The sequence below is a fragment of the Betta splendens genome, chromosome 4 (genome assembly GCF_900634795.4).
Source record: "Betta splendens chromosome 4, fBetSpl5.4, whole genome shotgun sequence".
Lineage (NCBI taxonomy): Eukaryota > Metazoa > Chordata > Actinopteri > Anabantiformes > Osphronemidae > Betta > Betta splendens.
Window position 1 is genome coordinate 19,588,997 of NC_040884.2, and position 15,436 is coordinate 19,604,432.

At 48.6% G+C, this 15,436-nt stretch overlaps 2 protein-coding genes across 9 annotated transcripts; one reads left to right on the forward strand and one right to left on the reverse strand.

The window, feature by feature from the left end:
- Positions 1 to 40: 40 nt before the first annotated feature.
- Positions 41 to 6,802, forward strand: emilin2b (elastin microfibril interfacer 2b). Of its 3 annotated transcripts, none has more exons than XM_029145837.3 (9): positions 41 to 447; positions 537 to 662; positions 1,274 to 1,449; positions 1,543 to 3,135; positions 5,360 to 5,551; positions 5,637 to 5,690; positions 5,769 to 5,816; positions 5,889 to 6,005; positions 6,082 to 6,802. In XM_029145837.3, exons 1-9 carry the CDS (start codon positions 323 to 325, stop codon positions 6,411 to 6,413), a joined length of 2,763 nt encoding a protein of 920 aa, XP_029001670.1. In that variant the 5' UTR covers positions 41 to 322; the 3' UTR covers positions 6,414 to 6,802. The 3 variants fall into 3 exon arrangements, with proteins under 3 accessions (XP_029001670.1, XP_029001671.1, XP_055364578.1); XM_029145838.3 differs by having other exon boundaries at positions 5,892 to 6,005; XM_055508603.1 differs by lacking the exon at positions 537 to 662.
- LOC114853024 (phosphatidate phosphatase LPIN2-like) lies at positions 6,521 to 14,562 on the reverse strand. 6 transcript variants are annotated; one of them, XM_029145845.3, is made up of 21 exons: positions 14,449 to 14,527; positions 12,838 to 12,895; positions 12,285 to 12,485; positions 11,621 to 11,716; positions 11,284 to 11,546; positions 11,084 to 11,200; positions 10,815 to 10,941; positions 10,305 to 10,725; positions 10,053 to 10,152; positions 9,732 to 9,919; positions 9,499 to 9,592; positions 9,323 to 9,392; positions 9,169 to 9,252; positions 8,947 to 9,026; positions 8,657 to 8,801; positions 8,405 to 8,553; positions 8,217 to 8,303; positions 7,981 to 8,133; positions 7,762 to 7,876; positions 7,586 to 7,689; positions 6,521 to 7,502 (listed from the first exon to the last, which is right to left on the reverse strand). In XM_029145845.3, exons 3-21 carry the CDS (start codon positions 12,474 to 12,476, stop codon positions 7,358 to 7,360), a joined length of 2,730 nt encoding a protein of 909 aa, XP_029001678.1. In that variant the 5' UTR covers positions 12,477 to 12,485; positions 12,838 to 12,895; positions 14,449 to 14,527; the 3' UTR covers positions 6,521 to 7,357. The 6 variants fall into 6 exon arrangements, with proteins under 6 accessions (XP_029001678.1, XP_029001674.1, XP_029001679.1 ...); XM_029145841.3 differs by lacking the exon at positions 12,838 to 12,895 and having other exon boundaries at positions 14,449 to 14,562; XM_029145846.3 differs by lacking the exon at positions 12,838 to 12,895 and having other exon boundaries at positions 14,489 to 14,506.
- Between the last annotated feature and the right edge of the window lie 874 nt (positions 14,563 to 15,436).

The following is a 15,436-nucleotide window of genomic DNA, read 5'->3' on the forward strand; positions in this document are numbered from 1 at the left end:
CGTTTTGCGCACAGGATAATTACGGTGGATTCTGAAACAAAGACAATCATTATCCAAATACAGGCGTCCGGAAATTACTGTATGTAGGCTGACATTGCGTTGTTGGGAGGCATAAGGAAGCCGAATCTGGGTGTGTCTGTGTAATTTAGGAAAAACTGAAAAGGCATCTGTCAGTATTGGAGGGGGGCCCAAAACGTCACAGCCAAGGAAGCTGTTGGAGGCGGTTGGGGTCTGCGCGCCGCAGACGGGGAACAACCCTCACTGCCTTCACTGGTCACGGAGCTCCACTAGTTCAAGCTGAAACACTTTGATTATAATAACCATGACGCGCGGATTCCTACTTATTGTCCTTTTAATAAGCCTGCCGCTCATCAATGGGACGCCCTTTCAGCAAAGCATCTTCCAGGGGAGCGCATATTCTGGCGCAGAAACCCGCCAGCGGAACAAGTGAGTGGTCCGGATTTCTTGCACGTGTGTTCAGTTCTGTTCGCATTCAGTGTGAGCGTCAGGGGTGCTCAGTCGGTGGCTTTCCGCAGAAACTGGTGCGCCTACGTTGTGCACAAGAACGTGAGCTGCGCCGTCGTCGGGGGCACGGAGAGCTTCGTGCAGCCGGGGTTCTTGCCGTGTCCGCCGGAGCTGCCAAACTGTGGCCAGCAAGTGATGTAAGTCAGCAACACTATACGGTTCACACTTAATGGATCGTCTAAATATGATACTGATGACCATGCTTCGTGCTTGGTCAGCTGTGCGTGATGTGGCGATGGAGCCGTTCTTACGCACTCTACTTGTAGTCGTGTGTTGGACAACGCCTCCCCGTTATTAGAAGTTATCATAAAGATGTTTTGCTTTAAAATCGAACCTTGGTTCTAAACTCTGAGCTTCGCCACTATGCGTAATTATTTCAGTGCGTAATTGTCATTTAAGCCTCATTTTATTTATACTACAATTAAGAAAAACCACCAGACCGTCTGTGTTGAATCTTCATGAGTCATGGGGAGATATTAGTTTGTTTTTTGTTTTCCTTCACTGTTTATTGAGCAAGAAATGCGGTTAATCACTAGGACCGTCCGTGTCCTCTTGGTGGAAAGTCTGGAACTGCTTCCTGCTAATCGCATGATTAATTGCTGTAAACATGACATGGATGTTTTTCTCCCGTCTGCGTGTCAACAGTTACTCCAAGTTGATGGTGTGGTCATGAAATCTGTAATCTGTTGAATGATGCAGTTTAACAGTGTTTGAGTAGTAAACAGGAAAACATTGTGGCTGCTTTCAGATATCGGACACACTTCAAGCCCATGTATAAGATTGCCTATAAGACTGTAACAGAGCTGGAGTGGAGGTGCTGCCCGGGGTACCAGGGCCACAACTGCATGGAGGTCAAGGACCTGAAGCTCCTCCAAGTGGAGCGTCTGCCCCAGGCTCCCTCTGGATATGTTCCAGCTCCACTAGGTGGAAGTCACCCTCGTACCTAAGGAAGTGTAATGTGACAATGTGTGAAACTGTCCTTCATCTTCCTGTTTTCTGAACGTCTTCTCGCCACAGCACCCGAGCAGAGGAGCGAGGGCCACGGGAGCCGTCCACGGGGGCGGGAAGGTCCGCTCCAGGGTCAGGGGGGTCGCGGAGGCCCTCAAAGCGCGCAACACCTGGAGGAGGAGGTGCAGCGACTTTCCCAGATGGTCCTCGACATGCAGGCGCGAATGACAGACATGTCCTCCAACTTAAGGCTGGACTTCCAAGAGGACGCCAGTAAAATGGTGCTCAGCCTGCTGAATAACCTCAGGCAGCCGGCCAGCGCGCGGGGCTCCGAAACTCAAATCATTGAGCTGCCAGACTTCTCGTTTGACCACGACGCGCCATCGATGGATCAAGTCATGAACAAGATCAGCCAGGTCACCGATGACCTGGAGTCCAAGGGCAACGCTCTGAACGACCTGCTGGGCCGCGTCAGCGACCATGACGGGCAAATCCATCTGCTAATGGAGGCGGCCCGAAAGGCAGAGGCCACCCCCCCGCCCTCGCCACCGGCCAGCGATGCAGACCTGCGTGTCTATGTGGACCAAAGGATCCGCGCTCTGAGGGAGGAGCTGATGGAGGGCATGGAAGTCAAAATGGCCGACCTGAAGAACTCCTGCGAGTACAAGATCACGTCGGTTCAAGAGCAGTGCGAGGGACAGGAAGTGAACTACCTCAGCCTGGCGGAGCTCATGGAGTCCAAGGAGAGCGACCTCCGCAGCGAGATCCAGGAGCTTCGGACTAAGCTCGTCGATCCAGGAAAGGTGAGTCTCAACTCATCAGGGAGCAGTGGAGAGACAAAGCGCTTCTACGAGGTGGAGAAGATGAAGAAAGATCATGCAGACGCCATTGAGGCTCTGAGGAGGACTCTGGAGGACAAGCTAGCCGCCATGGAGGACAGGCTGAGCCCCTTATGGCTGGAAGCCAGTACCAAGTCCCAGACCCAACCTGGGAATCAGGACTCTCTGAAGGGCTCTGTTCAAACTCTGGAGGACAGACTCAGTGTCTTGGAGCAGCTGTGCTCCGATGAGTGCGGAGCCAACGCAACAGCTGTACAAAACCTTCAGCGAGACGTCCAGAGGTGCAAAACAGCTGTAGGAGCTCTGGAGACGAGTCTAAGAGCTGAGATAAAGGACCTGCGGGACGTAGACCGCAGCACTGACACCCGGAGCTTACGCGGCGAGCTGGGCTCCCTGCGAGGCAGCGTCCGCAGGCTGGAGGCCTCGCTGTCCGACGCGGCGAAGGCGGCTCCAGCGGAGACCGCAGGCGAGCAGGAGCCCCTCGGGACCGGGCGTCAGGAGCCGAGGCGGCGGCCGGACGAGCTGGACCGGCAGGCGAGGGCCGACGGCGAGCGCTGCAGGGCGAGGGCGGAGGAGGTGGGGGAGGAGGTGGGGCGCGTGGAGCGGCGCGTCGCCAGCGTGGAGCGGCTGTGCTCCAGGCTGGACCCCGTCTCCAGCAGCCTGCAGAGGATCAGAGAGGGGCTGGACAAGCACGTCGCCGGACTGTGGACCTGCGTCTCCCGCCTGAACGCCACCGCCGCCGCCCACGCGCGGGACATCGGCGGCCTGCGGGGCGCCGTCCGGGGCCTGCAGCCGCACGCGAGCAGCCCTCCCGGGTCCACAGGTGAGCTCTCAGTAAGCGGAGGCTCCGCTGAAACGGGGGTCTTAATCTGATGATGGCATCAAACCGCTGTAATGTTCCTCCACCTTCACCCTTTAATCAGCGGCCGGCTGTTTGTCAGGCCCAGAGGAAGTCGGGTTCTGGTTTACCCGCGTTCTCTGCTTGAAGGAGGCAGAGTTGATTGAAGACACATGTTTCATTTAATAGAGCCCACTTGTGTTGAGCAATACTTTGGCTTTTCAAAGCCATGCCTCACTTTTTCTTCAGGCAACGTGCTTCTACACGTTAGAATCTTATTGATTTGGTGTTTTACACCAGCTACATGCAGGTTTGTAGTCGTGGAAATGATTTTATGAAGCACAGCCGTCATGTTTACAAGCCAAGTCACTTCCTCTGGGACAGGACGGCGTTGGGTTACTGGGTTTTGTGACTTAAAAAAGCCGGAGCAGGATTCTTCATGGTTTCCACTGGCCCTCGGTGCCCTGACAGCTCCCTCTCCACCTCCTCACTCAGCTTATCACCGATCCCTGTGTGGCGTCTTTATCACTTCAGAGCTTCAGTGTGTCTGAGGCAGGTGCTCCTGAACCGATGACACATCATGTCTTTTCCTTAAAGGCTCTGCAGGACTAACGCGTTCTTCCAACGTTTTCTCTGTTCCAGCTGCAGCTACATTTTTTTTTAAAGCTGCAGTGTCTCAGGGGCCACTTGTCAGTGTGCTCACTATGATGTCATAGCTTCAACTGGAGAGTCAGGAAAGGAAACACTGAAAGGATCCTTTCTTTATTCAACAATCCGTCGGTTCCAGTAAATCTTAATTACAGCTGTTTACAGCTGCATTACAACGCTGGACATAGTCTTAAAAATACACTGGTATCATGTGATGCACTCTAGAGCAAAGGTTAAAGGAGTTAAATGATAACAGCAGACTCTTTTATGTTTTCCATTAAATCATGTAATGACATTTAACAAGGCATCGGTGAAGGCTTTAATAGCTGCAATGTACAGTGTAATTTATAGACAGCAGAGAGTCGGTTACTGAAGTGTGTGCGTGCGTGCGTGCGTGCGCGTGTACACATACATCGTGTTTATGCTGCTGTAGTATCTCCCCAGCGGCGGCGTGGAGCCCTGTTATGGAGCCCAGTGAGATTAGACGGGCTGCTCGGATGCTCTTCTGCTCCTGACTGTCAGTGACCTGTGACAGATAAGACGGCTCGCGTGCTCCCACGCTGGTCCGTGGTCAGCCGTGATAACCTCACCGACCAAAACAAGACGGGACCTGACGGGAAGCTCTCGAGAACAATAAAGCTGTCAGATTCCGTCAGCTGTTGTAAATGTCCTGCTTTGACCTATCAGTTTTAAAATGTAATCGAACCCGGTGTGTTTTCACCGGTACGCGAGGCCAACACACACCACACAGTGGCTGTGTAACGCTGCTGGGAGGTGGAGGTGGGGGGTGGATCAGCATCCAGCTGCATTTGTTTACAGCCGCTCCTTTCATCCTGCCAAATGCACCCGTACGCATCCCGTGTTCCTCCTCCTCCTCGTGGCACCGGGTCTGAGACCAGTTTGAAAGTGCCCCCATCAAAGCCCACCCTCTGCAGCGCATACCTCGCTTTATACGCGCTGCGACACGGCTAGCGGGCGCGGCGCAGTAAAACAGATGCACATGTGTTTTACGGCCGCACACCGGCCCCTCTCCACATGCTACAGTTAACAGGCGGCCTCTCCTGAGGGCGAGGGGACCGGCCGTCTGGGACCCGATCATGTGGCTGAGCCTCGGTATGTTGCTGCGGTGCCTTTGATGTCTTGGGGGGGCAGCACCTTTGGGACACATTGTCTCGTTGGAGAGCAAAGCGTGAGAGCGCGCGCCCCCGGCCACGAGGCCTGATTTGTTGATAAACCGCCTTGGCTCATGGCTCCCAGGAATGTTGTTCAAATGATGGATGACGGCAGCGCGGCCGTTTTCTGTGTTTATGACAGATAATGAAAGGCTCAGATAATCGCTCACTCTTCGGCTGTTAAGAGTTGACAGTAGCCCAACTGTAAGGATGAACGCGGTTACGTGTAGTGAAGGTCAGAGGCAAAGGTTGAAACATTAAATTCACAACATAAGACCGTAAAAGAACGAATGAGCAGCCTGGATACGGAGGTCATGTCAAGTTGAAGCGTCACCATGGAAACAGCTGGCTTCACCTCTGCACATCTGGCCTGCCTCTGTGTTTTCCAGGGGCTCAGGTCACAGTGGAGGACGCGGGGCTCCTCCAGGCCGGGCCCGTCGGCCCCGTGGATGCCTTCCTGAGCCCGCCGGCTGTGATGGAGACCGGCGAGGCGGGTCCCCCTGGGAAGATGATCCCGTCCAAGCTGCCCAGAGGCACCGACGGCAGCACGGCGCCCGTTCAGGGCTTCGCTGGAGCGCCAGGTGAGACGCCTCCATGTTCACATGGTCTCCGCTCCGCACGCTGCCGCCGCTGGCTCGTCTTTCACGACTTTGTTTAATTTTACAGCTTCTCCAGTTAAATCCACCGACTCCGTGAAGACCGGCGCACCGCTGGTCTCAGGTAAACCAGGTTAATGCGCTCACAACATCACGACAAAGCTTTTTTGAGGTGTAGGTTAAACAGAATGCTTCTCAACAGATGTAAACATGCCTCACAGGCCGTCGCCATGGAAACCTGCCGCCTCAGGTTAGACTTTCTTCCTCGTACATACATCCTCTGACACCACAGGGTTTATAGTGAGATGCTTCTTGTGTCCAGGAGAAAAGGCTGCGTTTTCAGCTGGTCTGAGTCTTCTGCCTTTTAAAGAAGAGGTCGGCATCATTAGATTCAACAAGGTGTTGCTCAATGATGGAGGACACTATGACACTCAGACAGGTAATGCCGTCATATTTACATAGGTTTCTAACTTAGAAACGTCTCATATGACCGTACTATGACACGATCTTCGCAGGCATCTTCACGGCTCCAACCGACGGACGGTACCTGGTGACCGCCGTTCTCGCCGCCCAGCGAGGCGAGAGGATAGAGGCCGTCCTCTCCGTGTCCAACCGAAGCATCCAGAGGTTGGACTCGGCAGGTTTCCCGTCAGGAGCCGCAGCGCACGCGTCACGTGGCCAATGTGACTGCAGCGGCCCAGCCTCGCTCAGCCTGGTCCTGTCACTGCAGCGAGGCGACCGACTAGGGCTCATCATGACGGCCGGCAGGCTCGCCATCTCGGCCTCCTCGGAGATCCTGTCATCATTTAGTGCTGTGCTGCTGTACCCGAGCCCGTCACAACGGTAGCCCAACCTCTTTATAGAAAGACACCTTATACTGGAGTAAAATACTGAGAGTGATTTATTATCAGTTATTAAATATTAATACCAGGTGGATAAAGCAAACACAAAGGAAAAGGTATTCAACTAGTTTATTTCTCTCATGAACACTAATATATATATTTTGCTGTTTAATGTCCTCTGCAGTAAAGTGGATTTAGTTTAAAACTGGTTCATCAACACAGACTCTTAAACAATCCTTTGCATAGAAAGCAGAACAAATAGTTGAACATGTTTAATAAAACCAAATATTTTTGTGCAGAACACAAAGTAATCAACAATCTACAGTCTTGAGGCAGCAACAAATGTTCTTCATTGAAAAGTCCAAGAAAATATTGTGTGTTCTCTTCACACAAAGATCATCACTTTCACAGAAAGAGTGTATTAAATTTCACAAAGCAAAGACACGTAACATTAACACTTGTCTAGTGAACCGTCACCTGTGCAGATCATTTTCACTATCAATTTTAAATCATTTTCTATGTATCAAAACATATTGCATACTCATCAGCAGCAGTACATATAGTCGAGAAAGTGCTTTTGTACAACATTGTACTAATGCAGTAAAGTCATTTCACAGTTTTAACCTATCGTGCAAAATCCTTCAGCTTTGCAGCAAAGATGTTAAAAGGTTTAATCACAAATGACAGAATAAGGCTTTAAAGGGGCAACTATGAGTCAGGCAGCAAATCTATGGCCACTGAGTCAGTGCTTAGACAATTTTTAGACAATTTCTTCTCAAGCGTTGCAACAAAGTGCAATTTTAAGAACTGATGTCATTGCCATTGCTGCCAACAGCTGACATAGCCTTGAAATACCTCCCAACTGTGCTGGGAGGATACTCTCCAAATGCACAAAACCTGTACGAGAGCACGAAGTCATTACTAGACAATTAGGAACGCCGGTCCACAGCTAAAGCAGCTCCTCAAGACACACCTCGGCGATCGGCTCCCTCCAGTAACAGAAGGCGCTGAACTCTGGGCAGCTGAAGGTGGCGTTGTCCTGTGAACTGCGCAAGGGAAAGACGTGCTCCACCAGCTCACTCAGTCGGTTATAACTGTAAGATGAAAGTGAGGAATGAACATCTGTAAGGGCAACAGCTGACATAGCAACAAAGGCTTCAGAGAAGTTGATGCATACGTGGTTTTATTGCCTTTGGCCTGCTCCAGGATCAGCTCCCCTTTGGGATTCACTGTGAATATTCTGCACACAGGCACACCCACTTGCTTATAGGCGAAAACATCCTGAAGCAAAAAGACGATGTACAATAAGTATGAGGTGAAATCAGCACATCAGCGTTACGTAGGTGCACTTACGCTGTCTCTGTTTCCGAAGGCTGCGTAGAAGGGGTTTGTGTTCGGGTAGAACAGGTTCCTGATGTCTGTGAGACACTCGATCTTGAACTTCTCCGGCTTCTTTTCTATGACCTCTCTAATAATGCAAACACAGGGGACTAATCAGCTGCTTGTGTTGCCTAATCTACTGTACTGTAAATAATGCTGCAGAGTGAAACAAGCAGGAGACGGGTTTCTTACCTGTGGAAAGCGGAGTACAGGCTACTCGGCGACAGCGTGAGGGGTCCCTGGGGCAGCAGCGTCCCCCTGTCGTTCACCCCATGCAGGTACCCTCGGGTCACGTCGGCCATGCCGATCGCTCGGGCGGAACAGTACAGGAACTTGTACCCGTTCCTGAAGCAGACAGGTGTTTGTCGATGGATTAGATCCTGTGGCGTTTTCTGACACTACACACATAACCGTGATGTGAGGCTTACTCGTGCACCGAGTGGTAAAGCTTAGCGATGCCTTGATGAGTCCAGTCTTTACCGAGCCGAGGCAAAATGTGACCAAACACGTCGGACCTGTGAGGAGCAGATGGTCACGAGTCACATTAAACACTGGTGGAATATTGTTAAGAATTAAACGTAAAAAACACATTTATTTTATATCAATATTCCCGTACTTGGTGATTGTGCCATCGATGTCTGAGATCACAATCTTATCATCCCAGTTCCACAGGTAGATGGTGCCTTCGCAGCGGCAGGTTCCCTGGTACTGGGTGGTTATACTGAAGGTGACGTCATTGGGCCCGTCTCGTAACTTCAGCTTGGCCTGTAACACACAAACACTACGGTAATACAGATCCGTGCAGCAAACTAGAGTGAGCCTGATTCTTAGTGTAGCCACACCAGCGGTTTGTCATCACTTGTCTTACTATCTGGTCAGACGATAGGCGGAGGGACTTCTTGTAGGAGTGACAAGGCGCCGTCAGAGAGCTCTCCGTCTGCACGCGCTCAGTAGTCGCCTCAGCGGTGAGCTCTTTACTTTCATCATCACTGGACCACTCTGCTGTTTTCTGCCTGCAGGGAAGATGACAGATTGTACTACAATCTATGATTCAGGGTCAACTGCAGAACCACTTATCACCACCAGAGGGAGGCAGAGCTGCTAATGGTTTGTGTCATGGCTCTTTAATCGTGAGGGTGAGCTTGGCTTCTGACTCACTGTGTTTCCGGGCCCTGCTGAGAGGCTGGGCTCTCGCTGCTCAGAGACTCCTGTCTCTCTAACTTGGTCTCTGTTGATGACTAAAGGAGGATACAGTGACAAGTGTGTGTCATTGCATAATAATGCAAAACAGGAACAAACTTGTTTAAAATCATTTACAATGCAAAGTTACTCAAACTGTCCGACTCGAGCTGCTCTACACTAATCGCTCGCATTCAGTACCTGCTTCACGCTGCTTTTCCTCCAGAACCACCAGCGTCCAGACTTCCTGGGCATTTTGTCCTTAACCCAGGCCTCCTCTGTAGCCTGCCATCCAGAACGATTCATGTATAAACAGCCAACAGGTCACTATAAACACAGTGAAGTAAGTGGATACCTTTGGCAAGTTCTTCTGGAACGCCTGCATACACAGTATCAGAGGTGCTGCCAGTGTCCAGTTGTAATACCTGAAACACAGATATTCACAGCTATGAAGTAAAGATTCTGGAGCAGATGTGATCTTATGTTTATTAATTGATAATGAATCGTGTGTAGTAGTTCAGGATGACGGACCTGTTTGCAATTTTAACCACCAAGTTGGGGTTGTCAATGATCGCTGGATTCTCTGCAAATTCACTGTAGGTGATGATGTGCTCCATGAATTTATCTGAAATGAATTGCACATAAAAGGCTGAGTTTTCTCTCTAAATAATTTTATGCAATAATCACAAAAGAAAAGATCAAATTTAAGAGGAACCATCTTTTCATCAGTGACATTTGTACTAACAACTGTCAGTAGAGATTACCTTTAGAAATCTCAGAGTTCTCACCAACGCCTCCACACAGCGACAGCGTGACGTCCGGCAGGTCGCCGGCCGAGTCGGACAAACACTCGGTGCCACTGTCTGCGGCAGCGCTGCCAACAGACTGAGGGGACTGGGATCCAGAGCGTCGGCCTACCTCCACCCAGTGTTTGGGAACCACCTCAGACTCACTGGCCCAAAGGAAAGCAGCGTAAAGACAAGCAGAGATGTTTATGCCAAATACTTCCACAACCTAGTTCTGCTTAAACTGTGTACATTTAACAGCTTGCGGGTTTCTGTTCATGGGCAATGTGAGATCTGTACCTTTTTGGGAAGTAGCGAGCAGCAACATCAGGATCGAGTGCATTCAGGTCATCCAGGTAAATGTCTTCAGGTCCCTGATGCTGGCTCCTTTTCCTCACACCTTTACATAAGAAAGACAGAGGTTTACTGAGAAATCGCTGACTGCTTCCTGTTCTGCGTGTGGTTTAGAGAATGTAAAGGCCTAAATGAAAACCACATCCTTCCTGTAAAGACTGCACAAACTCCAAGCGAGGAACATAAGGACCTCGTTACCTCTCCTCTTGATGGGGGAATCTGTGGCTTTGGATGAGGCAGAATCTCCAGCCACGTTACCGCCTCCTTCAGCGGCGCAGCCACTGTCCCTGCGGCCCGGAGGTGAAGACGTCCACCGGGCCTTGCGTGCCGTCTGCGTGTTGACGCTGGAGGTGAGCGGTGCGGATGGAAAACTACCAGGCGTGGCATTCAAAAGCTCTGGCTTGTGCTCTGTGATGCTGGCAGCATGTGACCTTGGTCTGCTGCACTGATTGGGGCTGATGGTCCGAGGCTCTGGTTTGACAATACTGCAAACAGTGTTCTTGTCCCTTTCCTTCGTCTCCTGTTCCATGGCGTCTGAGCTCAAGATAACCCTGAAGTGTGTGCTCTCTGAGGGAGTGATGGTCAACGTCTTTGGCTCGGATTTGTCCTTTTTGTTGACCTGGGCACAGTTCAGCACAAGATAGAGTAAATAATGAACCAAATAAACAAAATATCTATAGCTTCCATTAGCATAGGTTTAAACCGTACCCTGGTGGATTCTGGGAACTCCCCCCATGCCCACTGCATGTGGGACTCGGCCCTGAACATGCTCTCTGTCGACTTCACCATCAGCTCAGAATCACTTTTGGCCGACGTGGGCTCGCACACCTTCCTGCTTTAGGCAAACGGCACATTTCCACTGAGTCAGCTACAACGACCTTGTGGGGGTCTGCTTTAATAAGGCAGACTGGGAATCACATCTTGTTGCTTCTCTGAACTATGTAAATATGTAAAGAGAAAGCGTGACAGGGTCGTACCTAGTGCAGGGTGACCAGTCTCCGTCAGAGAAAGGGTAGCTGTCCCACTCGAGGCTGGAGGGCAGGGAATGCTGCCTTTGCTCCATACTGTCCTTCATCATAGAGAGTGAAGATGTTCTAAACACGGGAAACAACAATTAAATCACAGTGATGACAAACGTTGGATTTTAACTCATTTAGTGTTCAGAGTGAACACGTACCGTCCGTGCTGTGGGTTGTACTCCTCATCGGAGCTGAGCTCACACGGCTCCAGCTCTCCACCAGCGGCCGTTGGCTCTTCCTTGCGCGGCTCGGCCTTGTGCTTCCTCCGACGTCTCTTCTTCTTCTTGCCCCCTGAGCTGGAGCTAAGCTGGACGTCATCCGGGCTCAGTGGCTGACCGCTGTCCCCTGCCGACCCCCTGCTCCTGAAAGGGACCTCCTCTGTGGGGATGGGCGATGTGGCCAGGTGGGCTGGGACAAACTCCTGTGTGGAGGAAAAACACCCCACAGTTTAGTGATAAACTTATTCAAAATCTGCATTTTTGCAGAAAAACTCACATTGTTCTGCTCCGTCTCCTGGACAAAAAAGGCCTCTCCACTGTCTCCAAGCTTCATGTGCAGATCCACAGGTTCCCCATTGATTTCTATATCAATCTGCAGATTCAAACCACAAGTATCTGTAAGATTTAAATGGTGTGCCCTACTTTCAGTTCACCACATCCTACACAGCTGACAGGAAGTCTACTACAGTAGTTTACATTCATACACACTAAAGCGCAGTAAACAGAATTACCTTAGGAGTTAATGAGAAACAGCAAACAGTATGAAGGCTTGTTGTATATTTGACAACATGTACCTTAAATCTGCCTCAGACTATTAATCTAATGTGACCCAAATAAAATCTAAGTAAACCATCCACAATAATAAGAGGAAGGTACCCACGTGAACTATGCCCGATTTAAACCACTATTTCCTGCTTTGTCTGGATTTCTGTTCCTCTGTAACACATACGATTCTTATGTAAGAAAGGCGTCTCTCCTGAGTGGTAAAGGTTTAATCAAGCTGGGAATAATCACTGTATCAAATGACAGAATAATCCATACACTTAGTTCTCAGATTGTTTTGTTGCCTCTTTAATCTGGAAGCATTTTATATCGTACATATTCAAAACACGTTGACAGTGAAGTGTGAATATTTCACTTCCTGTAACGTGACCACTCACCACTTTCTCCCTGGAGCGCAGCACCCCCAGTTTTCCAAAGCGGACATGGAACGGGGAGCACTGGAACGCCCCATCAGGCTGCCGCACCACAATGACATCGATGCATCCTGACAGAGTGGCCTGATTGATCCCCTTGTACAGCTCCTTTACGGTCACCAGCACCTGGCCCGCCAGCTGCCCTACGTAGTTCATGGCGTCCACCTGTAATAAGAAAAAAAAGCAGTCCTCAGTAATTAGCATGGTGAGATCCCTGCAGGAGCCCGTCGTTCAGAATAGTCTGCAAAGAAAGTAAGGTGGTCCCTAAACACAGCGGCTCTGTCCCACTTTTCTTCGGGGCTGGTTGAGACTAAATCAGGCTTTTGGCTGCTGCAGACCAGAGCAGAGCGGACACTAGAAATCACTGAACTAATATATTATTAGCCCTAAAGTATGAGACCAACATCAGCCTCTGGGTCTGCTCAGGCCTCCTCTGCCTCCCTGCCCGCTGTCTGTGCCACGCACCACACACTGCAGCAAACCTGACCCGTCCACCATCCTGCTTCTGTTCCAGTACCTTAAAGCAGCTTTAGGCCATGCTCAGCTGTCACATAGACCCTTGTCCTGTAGCACCGCTGAAATAGATGGGGTTGGGATACGATCAGAGAAAATAAAACATAAGTCACGTATAAAACTAACCAAATTTAATGATTCAGCGATAAATGTTAACAACGGGAACACTTTGTCTCCATGCAATTCAGAGATAAGCAGGTTTGGTTAATAGGTACATATTTATCAGAATAGTCACACAGTGCTGGTAAAGTTGTTGAACAGACAACTAATATTTGCAGCTCAAGTCAACAAATACAAAAGGAAGGAACAACAACCACCATTAGAAGATGTTATTCTTCCATTTTTGTGTCTGAACAATACTCTGAAGGGATTCTTCCTCATTTACAGGAATCTAACTGTGCTGCTCGACACAGTTAGGCCCAAAGCTCAGCAGGTTCCTCGTAAGACCATAACAAAGCTGTTTCCATGGAGACAACACTTTTACAATAAAACACATAAACCTTTCTGTTCATTACAAAGTGGCTGCTATGTGAAGCCTTGCACAACCAGCTCTGGCAGCGAGGGATGAGGGAACTTTAAGGAGTGTTAATCCGTGTTTATGAGCTTAGGACGGGTCTAGCTTTCCCTGCGTTGGCATGTTTCCTCCACACACCCCGTCCAGCGCCGTCCTGGGTCAGCTGGTGTTGTTTTGATGAGAGCTGTGTCACAAAAGCAGCAGGTTTCGACTCCGTATCAAATTAAATACTAAAACAGCTCTCACTCAGTAACTTTAGATCGATAATAGTACTGCAACTAGTTCAAGTTTAAAATCTTCAAATTAGTAATTTGACTTTTTCACAACACTTTTAATAAAGATATGAATATATAAAAGCAACAAAAGGCAAATGCTCCTGACATGTTAGAAGCAAGTGAGAAAATTTGTTTGGATACACCTGAGTTGAAACTGAATAGAATAAGCATTTTGACTAGACGGTATCTGATAAAATATCTAGTACTTATTTGTATATCTCCCCATTCACAGGTAATTTAGCTATTTAAACAAAACAAGCTGTTCAAATCTAATCTGATCTTTACATGATACAATACAGTATATTGACATTCCGTGTGTGTCCAATCTAGATTGGATCCTAATCTCCACTTGTTTCTGTTACATATCATAATCAAATCTATAAGCAGCCAAGATATGAAAAAAATTGTATTTACCTCAAATGCTGCTTAGTTCACCAAAAGCTGCCGAATTAAAGCTAAAATCGTACCAGTAGATAACTTTAATGTGAAATATTTGGACACTAAACCTCCGAGTAAACCGTGAGGCGTTCAGGGACACAAAACGGACATTTACCGGGGAAATGGACTTTTATAAATAGCATTAAAGTGTCGTTAAAGTAGCGTTTAACCTAGTTATTTTACCTTGAAGACATATATTATTGCTAAATATCCGCTATCACTTTCATTATCACAGCGCTCACGAGTTTGACGCTAAAGACGTTAAGTACTCGGTTTCTAGGGCTCCGCTAAAAACGAAAGCACAAACACAGGTCAACGCTCTGTCTGAGCCTTTTTGTGTTTCTCTAAGTTTTATCGAGCAGACACTCAGCTGATGAAACCATCCTACCTGCCAGAGTTGAGGCTCCCTCACCCTGAGGCGGTCTCACCTGCTCTCAGCTTGTTGAGTCTCCGCCGAGAAAGCCGACGGCGTCACGTGACTCTGCCGCACTCCTACGTCACGAGGTCGCGTGGGAAGTTAATTATTGCCTTTAATGGTGAAAGCAGCTTCCTTATTTGCATTTGCAGCTACAATTTACACATTTCTTTCTATTATAACATTGTCTTTTGTGTTTTCATATACTACTGTGTAAAACCTCTTCTTGCATATATTATATAAAATGTATTTCACACTACATTAAAAGTACAGGAACAATATACAAATTATATCGCAGTTATAATTGTGTTTTAATTAGAAATTTGTCCTTAAATCCGCAAGAACATGTTTATTTACGAATCCTGCCCTTGCCCTGAAATGAACTGCAACCAGCAGTGAGGAAGGCCATGAGCACATCTGGAGGTAAGAGGTCAGCAGCAGCCCTCCAGGTGGTGAGAGGCTTTAAGGAACCTCATTCAGGCCAGTTCAGCAGAATCAACACAAGTTGCTTCAGAGGATGAAGAAAGTTTCATTTCCTAAATTGACGCCAGCTGAGTCAGTTGAAGTTGTGACTGGATGTTTGAAGAAGTTTCCAACATTCATATGTTTGTCACTTTGTGGTGTATAAAGATGTACCAGTTCCTTTTGTTTAATGGACTGATGAGTTTCTGTCCTGTATAGTAGTCTCTTAGAAAACATATCTTCATATTCCTACATAAAACAGTACTTTTTTTAATGCAAAAAGGCCCTTTATTAAACCAAACTGTCAAAATATCCATAGAAGCAAAACTAGCCCTATTAAGGCAAACAAACCACAATAAAATGCAAATATGGAATAATGTTGTTATTTTTAAGAGCTAATGTATTATAGCTAGTAATACGCTGACAGACACAGCAAACGTAAATCTATATGTCACTCAGTGCTTTCAGGCTTGTGCTTTGAGCTGCTCAGGAGCATGTG

Coding starts and splice junctions, on each gene's coding strand:
- emilin2b (XM_029145837.3), top strand. CDS start 323: ATGACGCGCGGATTCCTACTTATTGTCCTTTTAATAAGCCTGCCGCTC. Junction 448..536: donor GAAACCCGCCAGCGGAACAA/GTGAGTGGTCCG, acceptor GGCTTTCCGCAG/AAACTGGTGCGCCTACGTTG. Junction 3,136..5,359: donor CAGCCCTCCCGGGTCCACAG/GTGAGCTCTCAG, acceptor TGTGTTTTCCAG/GGGCTCAGGTCACAGTGGAG.
- LOC114853024 (XM_055508601.1), bottom strand. CDS start 12,524: ATGCTAATTACTGAGGACTGCTTTTTTTTCTTATTACAGGTGGACGCC. Junction 9,920..10,052: donor GCTCGCTACTTCCCAAAAAG/GTACAGATCTCA, acceptor CCTTTGGGCCAG/TGAGTCTGAGGTGGTTCCCA. Junction 7,877..7,980: donor CTGTACTCCGCTTTCCACAG/GTAAGAAACCCG, acceptor TTGCATTATTAG/AGAGGTCATAGAAAAGAAGC.